At 42.3% G+C, this 13,417-nt stretch overlaps 1 protein-coding gene across 4 annotated transcripts in view; it reads left to right on the plus strand.

Moving 5' to 3' along the window:
* Positions 1-13,417, plus strand: part of tsc1b (TSC complex subunit 1b) — a 44,553-nt gene that overhangs the window by 12,039 nt on the left and 19,097 nt on the right. For all 4 annotated transcript variants that reach the window (XM_041193405.1, XM_041193409.1, XM_041193408.1 and 1 more), the window contains exons 4-13: positions 610-762; positions 2,167-2,311; positions 3,753-3,907; positions 5,288-5,361; positions 7,571-7,749; positions 8,283-8,398; positions 8,485-8,611; positions 9,621-9,727; positions 11,295-11,376; positions 12,077-12,178. In XM_041193405.1, the coding sequence (XP_041049339.1) occupies positions 610-762; positions 2,167-2,311; positions 3,753-3,907; positions 5,288-5,361; positions 7,571-7,749; positions 8,283-8,398; positions 8,485-8,611; positions 9,621-9,727; positions 11,295-11,376; positions 12,077-12,178 (1,240 nt within the window). The remainder of the gene's footprint in view (positions 1-609; positions 763-2,166; positions 2,312-3,752; positions 3,908-5,287; positions 5,362-7,570; positions 7,750-8,282; positions 8,399-8,484; positions 8,612-9,620; positions 9,728-11,294; positions 11,377-12,076; positions 12,179-13,417) is intronic.

Genomic DNA, 13,417 nt, shown 5'->3' on the forward strand with positions numbered 1-13,417 from the left:
ATGCTGGCTTGTCTTAGCTATGAGGATACAAAACAAAAGAGAAACCCGAAACTATTTCAACTGGCTTCTCTTTAGCCTAATGAAGGAAATTTGGGCTGCCCGTTGATGCCACAATCCAAGACTCTAAGCACGATGTATGGGAGATGTAGAGTGGAACACCCAGGTATGTCATCGGGCAGGTGTGTCTTAAACCTAATGTACAACTTTGCAAATACCCGTAAACTGGATTCCCTGCAGAAAGGAGGGAGTAAACTGTCTCGCCTAAAGGCAATGATGTGCTCTCTATGAAAGCTGACCCTTTTAAGAACCATCACTATTTTAACATCTTCACAGCTGCTTCAAAATGTAAACCCAAGGACTGCAACTTAAACTTGAATTTGGGTTTGGATACTACAGGAAGTAAGAGCCAAATCTTTTTAATTGTGCTTTCAATATGTGTGGATTATTGAAATGCTTCTAGAACCCAGCTACTTGGGGACTGGCAGCCTGTTGTACTTCACCTGGGTGGCCATTTTTCATTTTTCTAGACAATGTTAGCATACTGTTTTAGTTTGAAGTTTTGTCTCCAGCAATCGGTGATCCATTTGAAAGTTTGTTTTGTGTTTCCAGCATCTTCTGGACCGACTAAATGAATGCATGGGAAAAGCAGCCACCCGGCAATCTGCCGTGACTTTACTGGGTCATGTAATCCGACGTGAGCCAACTTGGATTCATAAACTCTTTCGTGCACCTGTGCTGGTTTCATTACTCAAGTGTCTGAAGGTTCAGTACACAAGTTTTAAAATAACTTTATTGCCCACTGTTTTTCTCTTCCCCTCAAGTGTGTGTCTCAATGTTTGCACCTAAAATGTACTTCGGTGTTTAGGGAATGGGTTACTGTTGGAAGTGCATGATGGTTAGCTTCAAATTATCATTGGGTTATTGGTTGGCTTAATGAGTGGTTTCTTTAATATGTTAATTTTCTACAGTTCCTCAAGCTTTTTTTGTCTTTTTTTAAGGCAATTATGATTTTAGATGTGTTTAGATTTCTTGCCCTTCCCCTTCCTTTTTCTTCTCCCAGCCTGCCTACCCTTTTATTTCAAAAACCCTTTTTGATCTAAATTGATGCTCTCCTAAGCAGTAACCAGATAAAAACTTTGCTCCAGTGTCTCAAACATGCTTGCAGTTCTAATGACCTTTCCATTCTCCTCTCTCCCATCCATGATTTTTGTTCATGTTGGGGTTTGAATGAAAAACAACTTGCAACTGAAAAGTGCCTTTCACTATGGCAGGACACCCAAAGCACCTTACTTTTTTGAAGTGTAATCACTGCTGTAATGTAGGAAATAAAGCCAATTTGCGCACAGTAAGTTCCCACGTATAGCAGTGTGGTAACTACCAAATAATCTCTCTCGGTTGGATGATGAATGTTGTTCACACTAGGGGAATTCCCCTGCTCCTCTATGGATTATGCCATGGGATCATTTATGCACACTCAAGAAAGCAAATCGAGCCTTGGTTTAGTGTCTCACTCGAAAGATGACCCCTCTGACAGTGCAACAGTCCCTCAGTACTGCACTGTAGTGTTGTCCTGGATTATGGGCTCCAGTCTCGGGGTGGGACTTGAACCCACGACTGTCTGATTTCAATGTGTGTGTGTTTCCCGCTGAACCATGGCTGACAAATCTAGAGTTTCTGCTATCTCAATGCCAGCAGTTCAGGAAATAAGCCAATCTATACTTTTGTGTGGATTCCCTCTTCGGTTATTTCCCTGCTCTCTGGCATCTTTAACAGCTGACCTATTGCCAGGCAAAGGGGAGTGGAAATCTGGAACTCTCCCAAAAAGCTGTTGAGGCTGGTGCTTAATTTAAAAGTTTCAAAACGGAGATTGATAGATTTTTGTTAGATATGGGTATGAAGGGATTATGGGGTCATGAAGGAGTTGAGAAACTGATCAACTGTGATCTAATTGACTGACAAAACAGCCTTGAGGGGCTGAATGGCATCCTTCAGTTCCTATAATGCCTTTGAATGCTAGAATGCACACATGAAGGTCCCTTTTCCCTGTGGGTTCCTGCTCATTGCCTCCCTGGCTGGGATTGAGGTCAATCCTCATGCTTCACTATGTTTTCTTAAATTTTAAGGACTGTCTCCGTTGACTTACAGCTGTTGATCTTCTCTCTGCAGACAGAAACCGAGATTGTTGTCCTCACTACTGGAGTCCTTGTGTTAATCATCCTCCTGCCAATGATTCCACAAGCTGGGAAGCAGTATCTCCTCGATTTCTTTGAAATCTTTGGCCGGTTAGCTGCCTGGAACCTACGAAAGCCAGGTATTCAATGGTGCAGTGAAGGTGGTGCCCTGATTCTACCATTCGAGGCTGAGTGTGTGGGTCATCAGGCATTTTTTTCCCCCCCCAAGTACTTGGTTTTGAATCGAAGGTTCCTGGGATGAGAATCTCTTCTGCCCCAGAGTGTTAAATGTAGTTTTGAGTTTTGGCACTTTCAACTCTTTTCCCAATGGTCAATTGTTCAATGTGCAAACTTGGCAAACTGTTAAATGTCTGTGGCAGGTTGATGTAAGAAATGTCACCAACAGCTGGGGGAGATGAGCGTGCTGGTGTTTTTGGGCTTAAAACTCACCAAGGCTCCTTTAGGCAGCACCTTCCAAACCCACGACCACTACCATCTAGAGCAGCAGAAGGGAACACCACCACTTAGAAGATCCCCTCCAAGTCGCTCACCATCCTGACTTGGAAATATATCACCGTTCCTTCACCGTCGCTGGGTCAAAATCCTGGAAGTCCCTCCCTATCAGCACTGTGGGTGTACCTACACCACAGGGACTGCAATGGTTCAAGAAGGCAGCTCACCACCACCTTCTCAAAGGTAACTAGGGATGGGCAATAAATGCTGGCCCAGCCAGTGATGCTCACATCCCATGAATGAATAAAAAGGATAGCCACTGTTGTAACAAAGGAAACACAGCAGCTGATTTTCACACAGCAAGATCCCACAGCAACGTACTAAATGTCGGGATAACCTGTTTGGTGGTGATAATTGAGGAATAAATATTGGTCAATACACCTGGGAAAACTCCCCTGCACTTCTCTGAAATAATGGCCTCGGGATTTGTTTTACATTCATCTGAGAGGGCAGATGGCTTTGGTTTAACAGATCAAGTTATCAATCATAGTTCTAGGAACTGCAGAATCTTCCTTAGAATCTATAATTTGGTTTTCCACTTCTGTGCTTGCTCATCCATCATTTTTGTAACAAAAATGAAGTAGTTCTGATGCTAGTAATCTGAGATGAAAATGTAAAATGCTCAGCCAATCAGATAACACCTATGGTGAGAGAAAGAGTGTTAATGTTAAGGTCCATGGCTGTTAATCAAAAGCAGTTTTCTGTACATTGATTTTAGTAACAACTTATATTTATATAATGCCTTTAACAAAGTAAATCTATCTTATTGGGTGGATAATGATGAGTTATTGTGTGCAGAAGCACCAGACCCAGGCCCATTTGGTGAACACATCAGCCCACATAATCCAGAGTTGCTGTTAAGCAAATTGGTTGAAAGTGGGGTTAGGAAACAGTCAGGGAGTAGGTGGGGGGAGATCAGTTCAGTTGTGTATAATTTGCTGTTCTACAAATGGAGTTTTACACTACATTTAAAATTAGCTTTTTAAAAACAAGTCATCATTTTGTATTGACAGAGCTGTCCTGACTCTTCGATACATAGTGTTTTCTGTTCTCTATTTACTCTAACAGGCCAAGTGCCAGAAGTATATCTGATCCACCTACACGCCAGTGTTTATGCATTATTTCACCGTCTCTATGGGATGTACCCGTGCAATTTTGTGTCCTACCTCCGCTCCCACTACAGTATGAAGGAAAACATGGAAACTTTTGAGGAGGTGGTAAAGGTAAGACCCAAGCTGGATTCTTTTTTGGGGCAGTGGCAGGATATTGTAGCATTGATTAATGGACACAATCTGTGTGCATCCTAAACTGTACTGACTACTACAAAGTACTTCATGAGGTGTAAAGTGGTGTGGACATCCTGAGGTATGTTTGTCTCAGTCACTGTGAGACATCGGGAAAACTCCTGGATCTTCTCAAAGTGGAATAGAAAGCCAAAGATGTTGTATAGTTAGGGCCAGAGGTGCTGCAGATGAATTTGTACAGCACCTTTCACCACCTCTGGACATCCCACACCACTTTACACCTAATGAAGTACTTTGCAGCAGTCACTGCAGCTTAGGAAACACCACAACCAATTTTTGTACAGCAAGCAGCAGTAAAATAATCAGGTCATCTATATTAAGCAATAGTTGAGGTAAATGTTGGTCAGCTTACAGAGAGGGAATTTCTTTCGCCCATCCCCGTCACTCTGCTTCAAATAGGGCCACGGAATTCTTTTACATCCACCTGAGGGCAGATTTTGAATTCTTCCTCTTGCTGTGGTGGGTTTAAAAAATAACTGATCCCTGTTTCATCTATTGCCCAACCCTAGCTGCCCTGAGAAGATGGTTCTGGGCTTTCTCTTTGAACCACTGCAAGTGGTTTTGATACAGCAAAGTGGCTTTCAAGATCACTTCACTGGTCAGTTAAGAGTCCACCATGTTTATGTGGGGCTGGAGTCACATAGACGTGACTGAATAAGGAGAGCTAAAGGCTTGACAGTCCATGGTGGAGTTCTGCTTGGGGATGGTGGTGTGGTTTGGCAGGAGAAAGGTTGTGGGGCTGGCAAAGTATAGGGCTTTTGGGGGGTGTAATCGCTTCATGGCTGAGCTGCCTGCTGGCATGCACCCTCTCCCGAGGTTGTCGCAAGTGACCAGTTGGGTGAGGCATGAGAGCAGCCAGCACACTGTCTGGGTTTGTGCTTCAGAATGGGTCAGAATTTTCAGAAGAGGGAAGAAATTTGGAGACGGGGTGGGTGTTGGTGGGGAACAATTTAAATGGACAGGGGCTAAGTACAAATGGTAGGAAATTAAAACTAGAATGGATGAACTTGATAATTAAAGAGTGACTGTTCAAATTGTTAAATGTGTTGGAGACATTTACCTATTCTCATCATTGAACTATACATTTCATTAAACTCATCTGTGCAAACTAGCTTAGACTTAGGCCTGAGGTTTATTGAGGGGGAGATTGTGTGCACGCGCACACAGGTGTATACATTTGTGTGTGTTTCACTTTGACTGGTTTGGTTTATCTTTGAAGTCCCTGTAAGACTCTCAGGCAGCAACAAGCTCTTGGTTGCATTGATTTTAAACTTACTGCATTCCCAATAACTGTTGCAGCCGATGCTGGAACACGTGCGAATCCACCCCGAGCTAGTGACTGGAACCAAGGACCATGAACTGGATCCCATTAAGTAAGTGATGTCTTGCGAATCCTTATGTTTGTCTCACTCGCACTTTTTCCCATCTTTATAAAAGTCTGCACTCATCAAAGAGCATTTAATCTAATGCCATGTTACAGTTGCTTTAAAATTGTTGAATTTTTATTTCATTTGGGCAGTTTAACCTCATGGACTTGTTGCTCACATCCCTTTTCCAGCCATTTTGGTTTAATTTTTTTTGTGGTCTTAGCCTTGTGTCAAAGCCAGGTTTCAACCAGCTTTGAAGAGATTTATTGTTTTGTGTAAGTTTAAGTCTCTGATATAATCAGTCTGGTATTGCACAGGTACCTAGTGGCCAGTATTACAGTGAGTGAGCTGTAATGTCCTTTTTTTATTTCTCTGTTCCTCCTCCAGCTGTGTAAAACATAAACTTTGCATTTCTATAGCACCTTTCACAATCTCAGGGTGTCAAAAAGCACTTTACAGTCAATGAAGTACTTCTGAAGTGTAGTCACTGCCTTAATGTAGGAAATGCACTGCATTTCAAGGTCCTGTAAAAAAACAAAGGGGTAATAACCAGAGAATCTATTTGTTTAATCTGTTTGTCCAGGACTCTGGGGAGAACTCTCCTGGTCTTTTTCAAAAATAAGTGCCGCAGGATCTTTTGCCTCCCTGAGATGGCAGGCAGAGCCCCTGGTTAATGTTTCACCTGAAAGACAGCACCTCTGACAGTACTGCCCTGGGAGTGTCAGCTTGGATTATGGGCTCAAGTCTCTGGGGTGGTGGGCTTTGGGCAAGATCTCTGTGTGATGAAGGGAAAAAATACAATGGGGCATAATGTAAAGCCAGAAACTAATCAAATAGAAACATAAAATGGTTACAGCACTAAAGGAGACCATTCAGCCCTTCGAGCCCATTCCAGCACTATGCAAGAGCAATTTAACCAGCTCTACTTCTCCCTACCTGCCCTTTCCTTGAAGCTCTACAAATTTTTCCCCTTGAAGTACTTATTTGATTCCCTTTTGAAAACCACGATTGAATCTGCTTCCATCACACACGCAGGCAGTGCATACAGACCCTAATCATGTGCAAAAAAAAAAAAAAATTCTTCATTTTGCCTTTGGTTCTTTTGCCAGTCACCTGAAATCGGTGTCCTCGATTCTCAACCATTCAGCTTATAGGACCAACTTCCCTGTCTGGACTCCTCATGATTTTGAACACCTCAATATTAAATCTTCTCTCAATCTTCCAAAGTAAAGAAATTAACAGGAATTTCTTTGCAGAGATTGCTGAGAATGTGGAACTTGCTGGTTGAATTTGAAGGCATTGATGCATTTAAGGGGTAGCTTGATTCCTGTGAGGGAGAACGGAATAGAGAGAGCAAGAAGAGGTTATTCAAGTGGCAGGAGTCTCATTGAGCATGAATACTAGCATAGACTAGATGAGCCAAACAGCTTCTGCTTCGGTTGTGTTGGCATCATAGACTAATGAATGTGGTCAACAATGTGATAATGACCAACTAATCTGTTTTTTCCAGTAAAAGCAAAATACTGCGGATGCTGGAAATCCGAAACAAAAACACAAAATGCTGGAAAAATGCTCTGAAGAAGGGTCACACGAACTCAAAACGTTAACTCTGTGTCTCTTTCCACAAATGCTGCTGAGTTTTTCCAGCGTTTTCTGTTTTTTGTGATGTTGATTGAGGGATAAATATTGACCTGATCACAGAGGATAACTCCCCTGCTGCTCTTCGAAGTGCCATGGGATCTTTTACATCCATCTGAACAGGCACATGAGACCTTGATTTAACATCTCACCCGAAAGGCAGCATCTCCGACAGTACAGCATTCCCTAAGTACTGCATTGGAACGCTGCCTTGATTTTATGTGCTCAAGCCCTGGAGTGTGGCTTGAACCTGGAACCTTGAGATTCAGAGGCAAGACTGCTGTCAACTGAGCCAAAGCTGATATAGGCTTGTGCTGTAGCTTTATGTAACCAGCTGCTTGTGAAATAGACCTGAAATCTGAGAAGCCAATGGTTACTTTCATAAATTCTATGGACTATAGAGGAGTTACAGATGCATGTATTGTTTTAGGCACTAGAGATAGTAACTGAAACATGATTCTTACAACAGCTGACTGAGTTAGACCCACCCTGTGGCAATAAGTTTTTATTCCCCAGTGTTACTGAATGAAATGAGTTGACAATGGCTAATGGTTCTGTTTCCTGTTCCATTGCACAGGTGGAAGCGATTTGAAACTCACGACATTGTCATAGAATGTGCCAAAGTTTCCCTGGACCCAAAGGAGGCATCATGTGAGGAGGGTTACACAGTCATGCCTAAGCACTTCTCTACGCATACACAGCATAAGCACACAGACCACAGCTCCAGCCCGTTCTCAGATTCTCAGAGCAGCTTTGGTAAGGAAGGCTATCTTGAGTTATATAAAATTGTACAGAAGTTACAAAACAAACAGGCCATTCCGCCCATCTAATCTATATTGTTGATTATCCTTCTCACAACAGTATTCTAGCTCCATGTGCCTGCCCTGTTTCTAATCCATTTATTCGCCCCTTCGTTCCATGACTTATCGAACCAGTTTGTAAATATTGACCTGGTCTTTGGTTCATTAACTCTTGTGGTGCATTTCACAGCCCCTCAACCTTCTGTCCTAAATCTCTTCTATTTATTCTTTCATTCAAGAGTCAGGACTCCATCAATTACTGGAAACAATCTGCACTTCATAATTTGAAATACCTTTAAATCATCCTGTAATCAATGGTGATCAGTAAAATTTCATAAAGTCTTTGTGTTGATGTACTTTCAAATTAAATCTAATTTTTGACTAGACTTGGGGGAAAAAAAATGTTTTTTCTTGGGGGATATTTTACTGGTTTAATTTCTGTACAGAAAGCTTCTTTGAGTTTCACCTTTTTACTAAATTTAATTGCAGGAAGTGCATCTTCTGCATCTTACACACCCAGGACCCCCTTCTCCAGTCTCCCAGGAACCCAGCCTCGGTACAAGACGCCACCAACCTTGCAACGTCTCCCTACAGATGGGATCCAGGTAAACCAAGCCCTTGCTAAGCAAGGACGATGTGGTTTAATTGAATTTTGAAGCTCAGTGTTTTTGAATTTGTGACTCCATCCTAGGACATGCTCTGGAGCCCATCAACCACCTGTGGGCTGTCGACACCTCCCTCCTCCAGAGGACTTTCTCATAGCCCATCTGAAACATCCCAGAGTGCCTCTTGCCTACACAGGGTTCACAGTACACCTGGTGAGTATACCCCAGCCCGCAACCTGCTGTATCTCCAAGGATTGTTGCTTAATCACCTGGGCTGACCCTGTATAATGTGCAGTAGGAAAATCCTCAGGTAAACTGTTCCTTTGAGTTTGAATAGTTGGTGTTGTCACAAGGCTTTCAATGAAGTGTGATGGTGATTTTGTGACATTTTCGCACCGTGTCTGCAATGGAAAAACACCTAGTGCTGTGATTACAGATTAATCCTCCCCTTGGTTTGGGTTGTATTGAACTGGTGTACAATACTATTAGTTGCTGGTGGTTGCGATTTAGAGCAATTTGAGATGGGGTGAAATGAGCATCACGTTCAAATGCATTAGCTTAAGGTTATGTTGAGTCTGGTGACAACACAGTGCAATAATGTAAATCGAGGAGAGAATTACCTGGGCAGATGTTGAATCCTCTCAGTAGCGGCCTGACGGTCATTGACATCATGGCGCTTGCTGTATACCCCTCTGTCACAAGTGAGCAATGGTTGTGGTTGTTGGGACAACAAGACCCAGGACACTGCACAAGTTCCTTAGTGTAGCACCCTCGATTAAACTCAAAAAAGTGGATGGCTGAAGAAATCACCAATGCTAAAAATGGGCAACACTACAAATACCCAGGAGGTCAGTCAGTCTGCAAGGAAAAAGACAGGTTCTGATGTTTTGGGTGTGAGAACTTTGCTCACATTGAGCCTCTGACCTGTTAACTTCCACAAGTTGGGTGGAGTTCGGTTTATTTGAAGGTGTGGTACGGAGTTGCTGAACAGACCGATTTATGATAAAGATTCAACAGCTGTTGTTAACAAGAAGGTACAGCTGCAGTTCCTTCACATCATATGCTGCTAACTAAACTGAAAGCTTCTCTGAGCCATATTTGCTGGTCACATGGTTAACATCCTGGCTGCTTACTATTATCATATTCTCTCTTAATGATATCACAACAGGGAGCCTAAGGTTGTTGAAAGAGCAATTTGTTAATTCTGGCTCTCTTTTTACAGTTGGGAAAGGATCGTCTACTGAAGCACCCACCCTCTCCCCTCCCCCTACGTGCTCTGCAGATGAATTTATGCACAGTTCATTTCAGGCAGCAGCACTGCCAAGGAAGGTAAAAGGATGATGTTTTGTGGTGTAAATTCATAGATGAGTAAATAAATGAATGTTACCTATAGTGCGAATGTTATTGTGTATAAGTGACACATTGCACACGGTGATCAGTGTCGTCTTGCAATGCTGTTCTCAGGACAAGCCTATGGAATGTTTTGAGGTGTTTTAATTGCAAGCCTGTGTGCCTGATTTCCTTTCTTTTTCTTTCTCCTCTGTCTTCCCTTTCTTTTCCTTTCTTCTCTTATCCTTTCCCATCTTCCCTCTCTTTCCTCCTCCCTTTTTCCCTGCAATCTCACCGTGTCATTTCTCTCCATTTCCTTCTTTACAGCCACGTTCACTAGTCTGGGCTGCTGTAGCAATCGGCAGTGACATTTACCATTGGCTTTACTTGAATCTTATAGAAGATTTGCATGAATCCTTTCCAAACTTATTCAGCCATTTTCATAGCTGCTGGTTCTGCTGACTTGGATGCGGTGAGCACAACCTCCAGTCTTGCATTAAAGGGCCTTCCTCAGAGTCCAGTGATTCCCAACCATTCTTGGGTGAAGGACCCCTTTTCAAATGGGCTCATAATCATGCTCCAACCATCAAAATCACAATGCTCATAATACTTGGGGCAAGTTTGTATTTCAGTGCCCTCACTTGAGTTTAAATATTTTTTTAAAACTCGCCTCTTTTGAGCAAGGCTGAACTCACCTGCTGCCCACCTCTGGTCTTGATAACTGTGGGTCTACCTGGCTATTGTCCTGCCACTCTTATCTCCTCCATGCCTTTGACATGAGACAGTCAGCCCACCCTGCATTGTACATGGCGACTGTGCTCTGCTCCAGGCTCTCTCTGTGCCTGCCGTCAGCCGCCACTCTCTCATACTGCTAGACTATTTTGCAGATTACCCCACTCCGGTAAGTGTTTACGCTCCCTGCAGTTTGAGAAATACTCCACTGAGCTATCCCACCCAGAGCGTGCTCCTGGACTAGGAACTGAGAAATCGCACGTTCAAACCTACAAAGCAAGTTGTGATACTGAATTTAATAAATCTGGAAATGTGTGCACTGGCACCAGGAAAGGTAAAAGGACCACAAAAGCTACCAGAATTGTGGATTAAAAATCTAACTGGGTCACTATTCCTTTTTTTTTTTGGGGGGGGGAAAGAATCCTGCTACCATTCCTACCTGGACTGGAATTCCCTGTAAACCAGACCAATGATGTATTTGACTCTGAGTCAGGGCATCTTGGAGAGGACAACAAATGCTAACTTTATCATTGTCGCCTACTTTCCAAGAACAATAAGTCCTGGGCTATCTCTGTCCTATCTGTCTTTGATATTTTGCTCTGCCTGTTTTCCTGTGTAATATGATTCTTTAACTTGATGCATTCGGGGTTCATTTGTTTTGCAGCTTTTAGCTCATGTTGCAAGCATTAATTACAACATAAATGCTAACTGTCACAGACTCCAGTGTTCTTAATTCAACCCTTACATTCCTAATATCTATTTGTATAAGGTTCCTCCTTTTAATGTCACGATGATGTAATGGTATCCTGTCTTATTTTTTTCATTGCTGTTGCAGGATGGTAAACTGGACAGTGGAAAGCCATTAATCAAGCAGCGACACATGACAAGTGATAAAGGAACAGCTGACAGCCCGTGTGGTGAGTGGAATGCCTGCTTTGTCCATATTCTAATTCAGTTGAAGTGCTCAGCCCCTTGTAGATGTGTGTTCCAATGTGTAGATAAACCAATTAACTTGGTAGATGGAGAAAAAAATATTTGCTTCTAGAACTTGGCTTAATAGAATTTGCAGCACAGAAACAGGCTATTCAGCCCAGCTGGTCTATGCTGGTGTTTATGCTCCATTTGAGCCTCTCCCACCCCTCTTTATCTCACCTAATCAGCATATCCATATCTTCTTTTCTTCCTCATGATTATCTAGTTTTCGTCTTAAATGCAGCATTGCCATTTATCCTGACTCTCAAATGTGGCCAGAAGCACCACTCTCTGGGTAAAGTAGTTTCTCTTAAATTCCTTACATCTTATATTTATAGTCCCTAGTTTTGTAGCAACATCTTTTCTACCCTATCAAACCCCATCATAAGTTTCAAGGTGTTTATCAGGCCACCTGTCTTTGTTATTTAGAGAAGAGACTCCCAATTCATCCAATCTTCTCTTGTAGCTACTCTACCATTGCACCCCCATGGGCTAGAACTATTAGCTTTTTCACTGCACTAGTAATAATATTTTGTCAACTATCAGGGTATTGGAAGCAGCAATTCTGATCTCTGCCCAATTGAACTTAGTATTTTTCCATGTGACCTGCAGCAATTTCTTTCTTTTTGTGTCCTTTGTATTCAGGGTTAGAGAATGAGAACGTCAAAACGGTATCCTTGAAAGAGCTGCCAGAGGTTATAAAGGGTTTGAATCTACAGGATGGAATGGAAAAAGAGAATGAGGAAGGTACGTTTCTCATGCCAAAGGTAGTAAATGAATAAGCGGGGGTGCTGAAATATAATGAATGCAGAGATAATGAAGGACCTACCATCTTTCTTTTCCCCATCTGCACCCCTCCCTCTTATTATTTCCAAACTGACTGTTCTGCCCCTTCGTGAGGATGCTTATACTAAACATCTCTGTGCAGAATGTTGCATTGTCCTTTTTCTTGTAGATTTTATATCCTGTTATGCCAGACAAACGCCTTGTAAAACTGACAAGACTCTTAGATGGTTAATACCGATAGATCCTTCATCAGGAGTGCACTTGTTCTGAAACTGTTCTCTCCATAGACTTCAGAGACTCATTCTTATCATGGTGTTAGTTTTAAAACTTTTTGAGCCCTAGATGCCAATATCCAGAGCGCAGAATGCAAACAAAATTGGAAAAAGAACAAACTTTTTCAATACAAGATGCAGTGATAAACTTGTATTTTGACATCCTGTAAAATTTAGGAGTTCAGGAGGCTCTTGAGATATTGAGGGGAGGAAAAGTATAGATGATGCGATGAGCCTTGTTTGGAGCTTGGTGAGGGTACAGGAAGGAATAAAATGTGTAGGACGTTGTATTTAGAAACAAGAGAAATGAACTTTAAAAGAAGAGGATGGCACACAAATAAGTTATGTTTTAGCTCAGTTTGTTGCACTGTAGCTCCTGAACCAGAAGCTCGTAGTTTCAGGCCCCACTCTACGACTTGAGCACATAATGCAGGCTGCATTGTCAGATACATCATCTTTTGGCTGAGACCTTTGCTTGCTCAGTTGCGAAAGATCCCATAACAGCACTTGGAAAACAGTCACTGGGAGTTCTCCAGGAGTCTTAGCCAACGGTCCTCCTTCAAATAACACCAAAAGATTTGGCTGTTCGTTTTTTTTTTTGCTCTTAGCAATCTTGTGTTTCCCTACAGTGCCACAAGTGACCACACTCCAAAAGTAATCCAATGGCTGGAAAGTGTTTTGGGATGTCCCAAGGACATGAAAGATGTTACATAAATGCAAGTTTATTATTCTTTTCCCTCTTGCTTGTATAAATGCAAATAGTGTTTGACAGGTCTAACATTTGAGCACAATTAGGGGACATAGAAACACATTCTATGGAATTCTCTGCTGCAAACCATTGTTAAAGGAGAGCAAAAGGAGATTAGTTGTTTGAAAAAGAGGGATTTTGTGTGGCCAGGACAGTGGGAATGTTCTAGGTGGCTCATGG

Source organism: Carcharodon carcharias, chromosome 8, assembly GCF_017639515.1.
Source record: "Carcharodon carcharias isolate sCarCar2 chromosome 8, sCarCar2.pri, whole genome shotgun sequence".
NCBI classification, from domain to species: Eukaryota; Metazoa; Chordata; class Chondrichthyes; order Lamniformes; family Lamnidae; genus Carcharodon; species Carcharodon carcharias.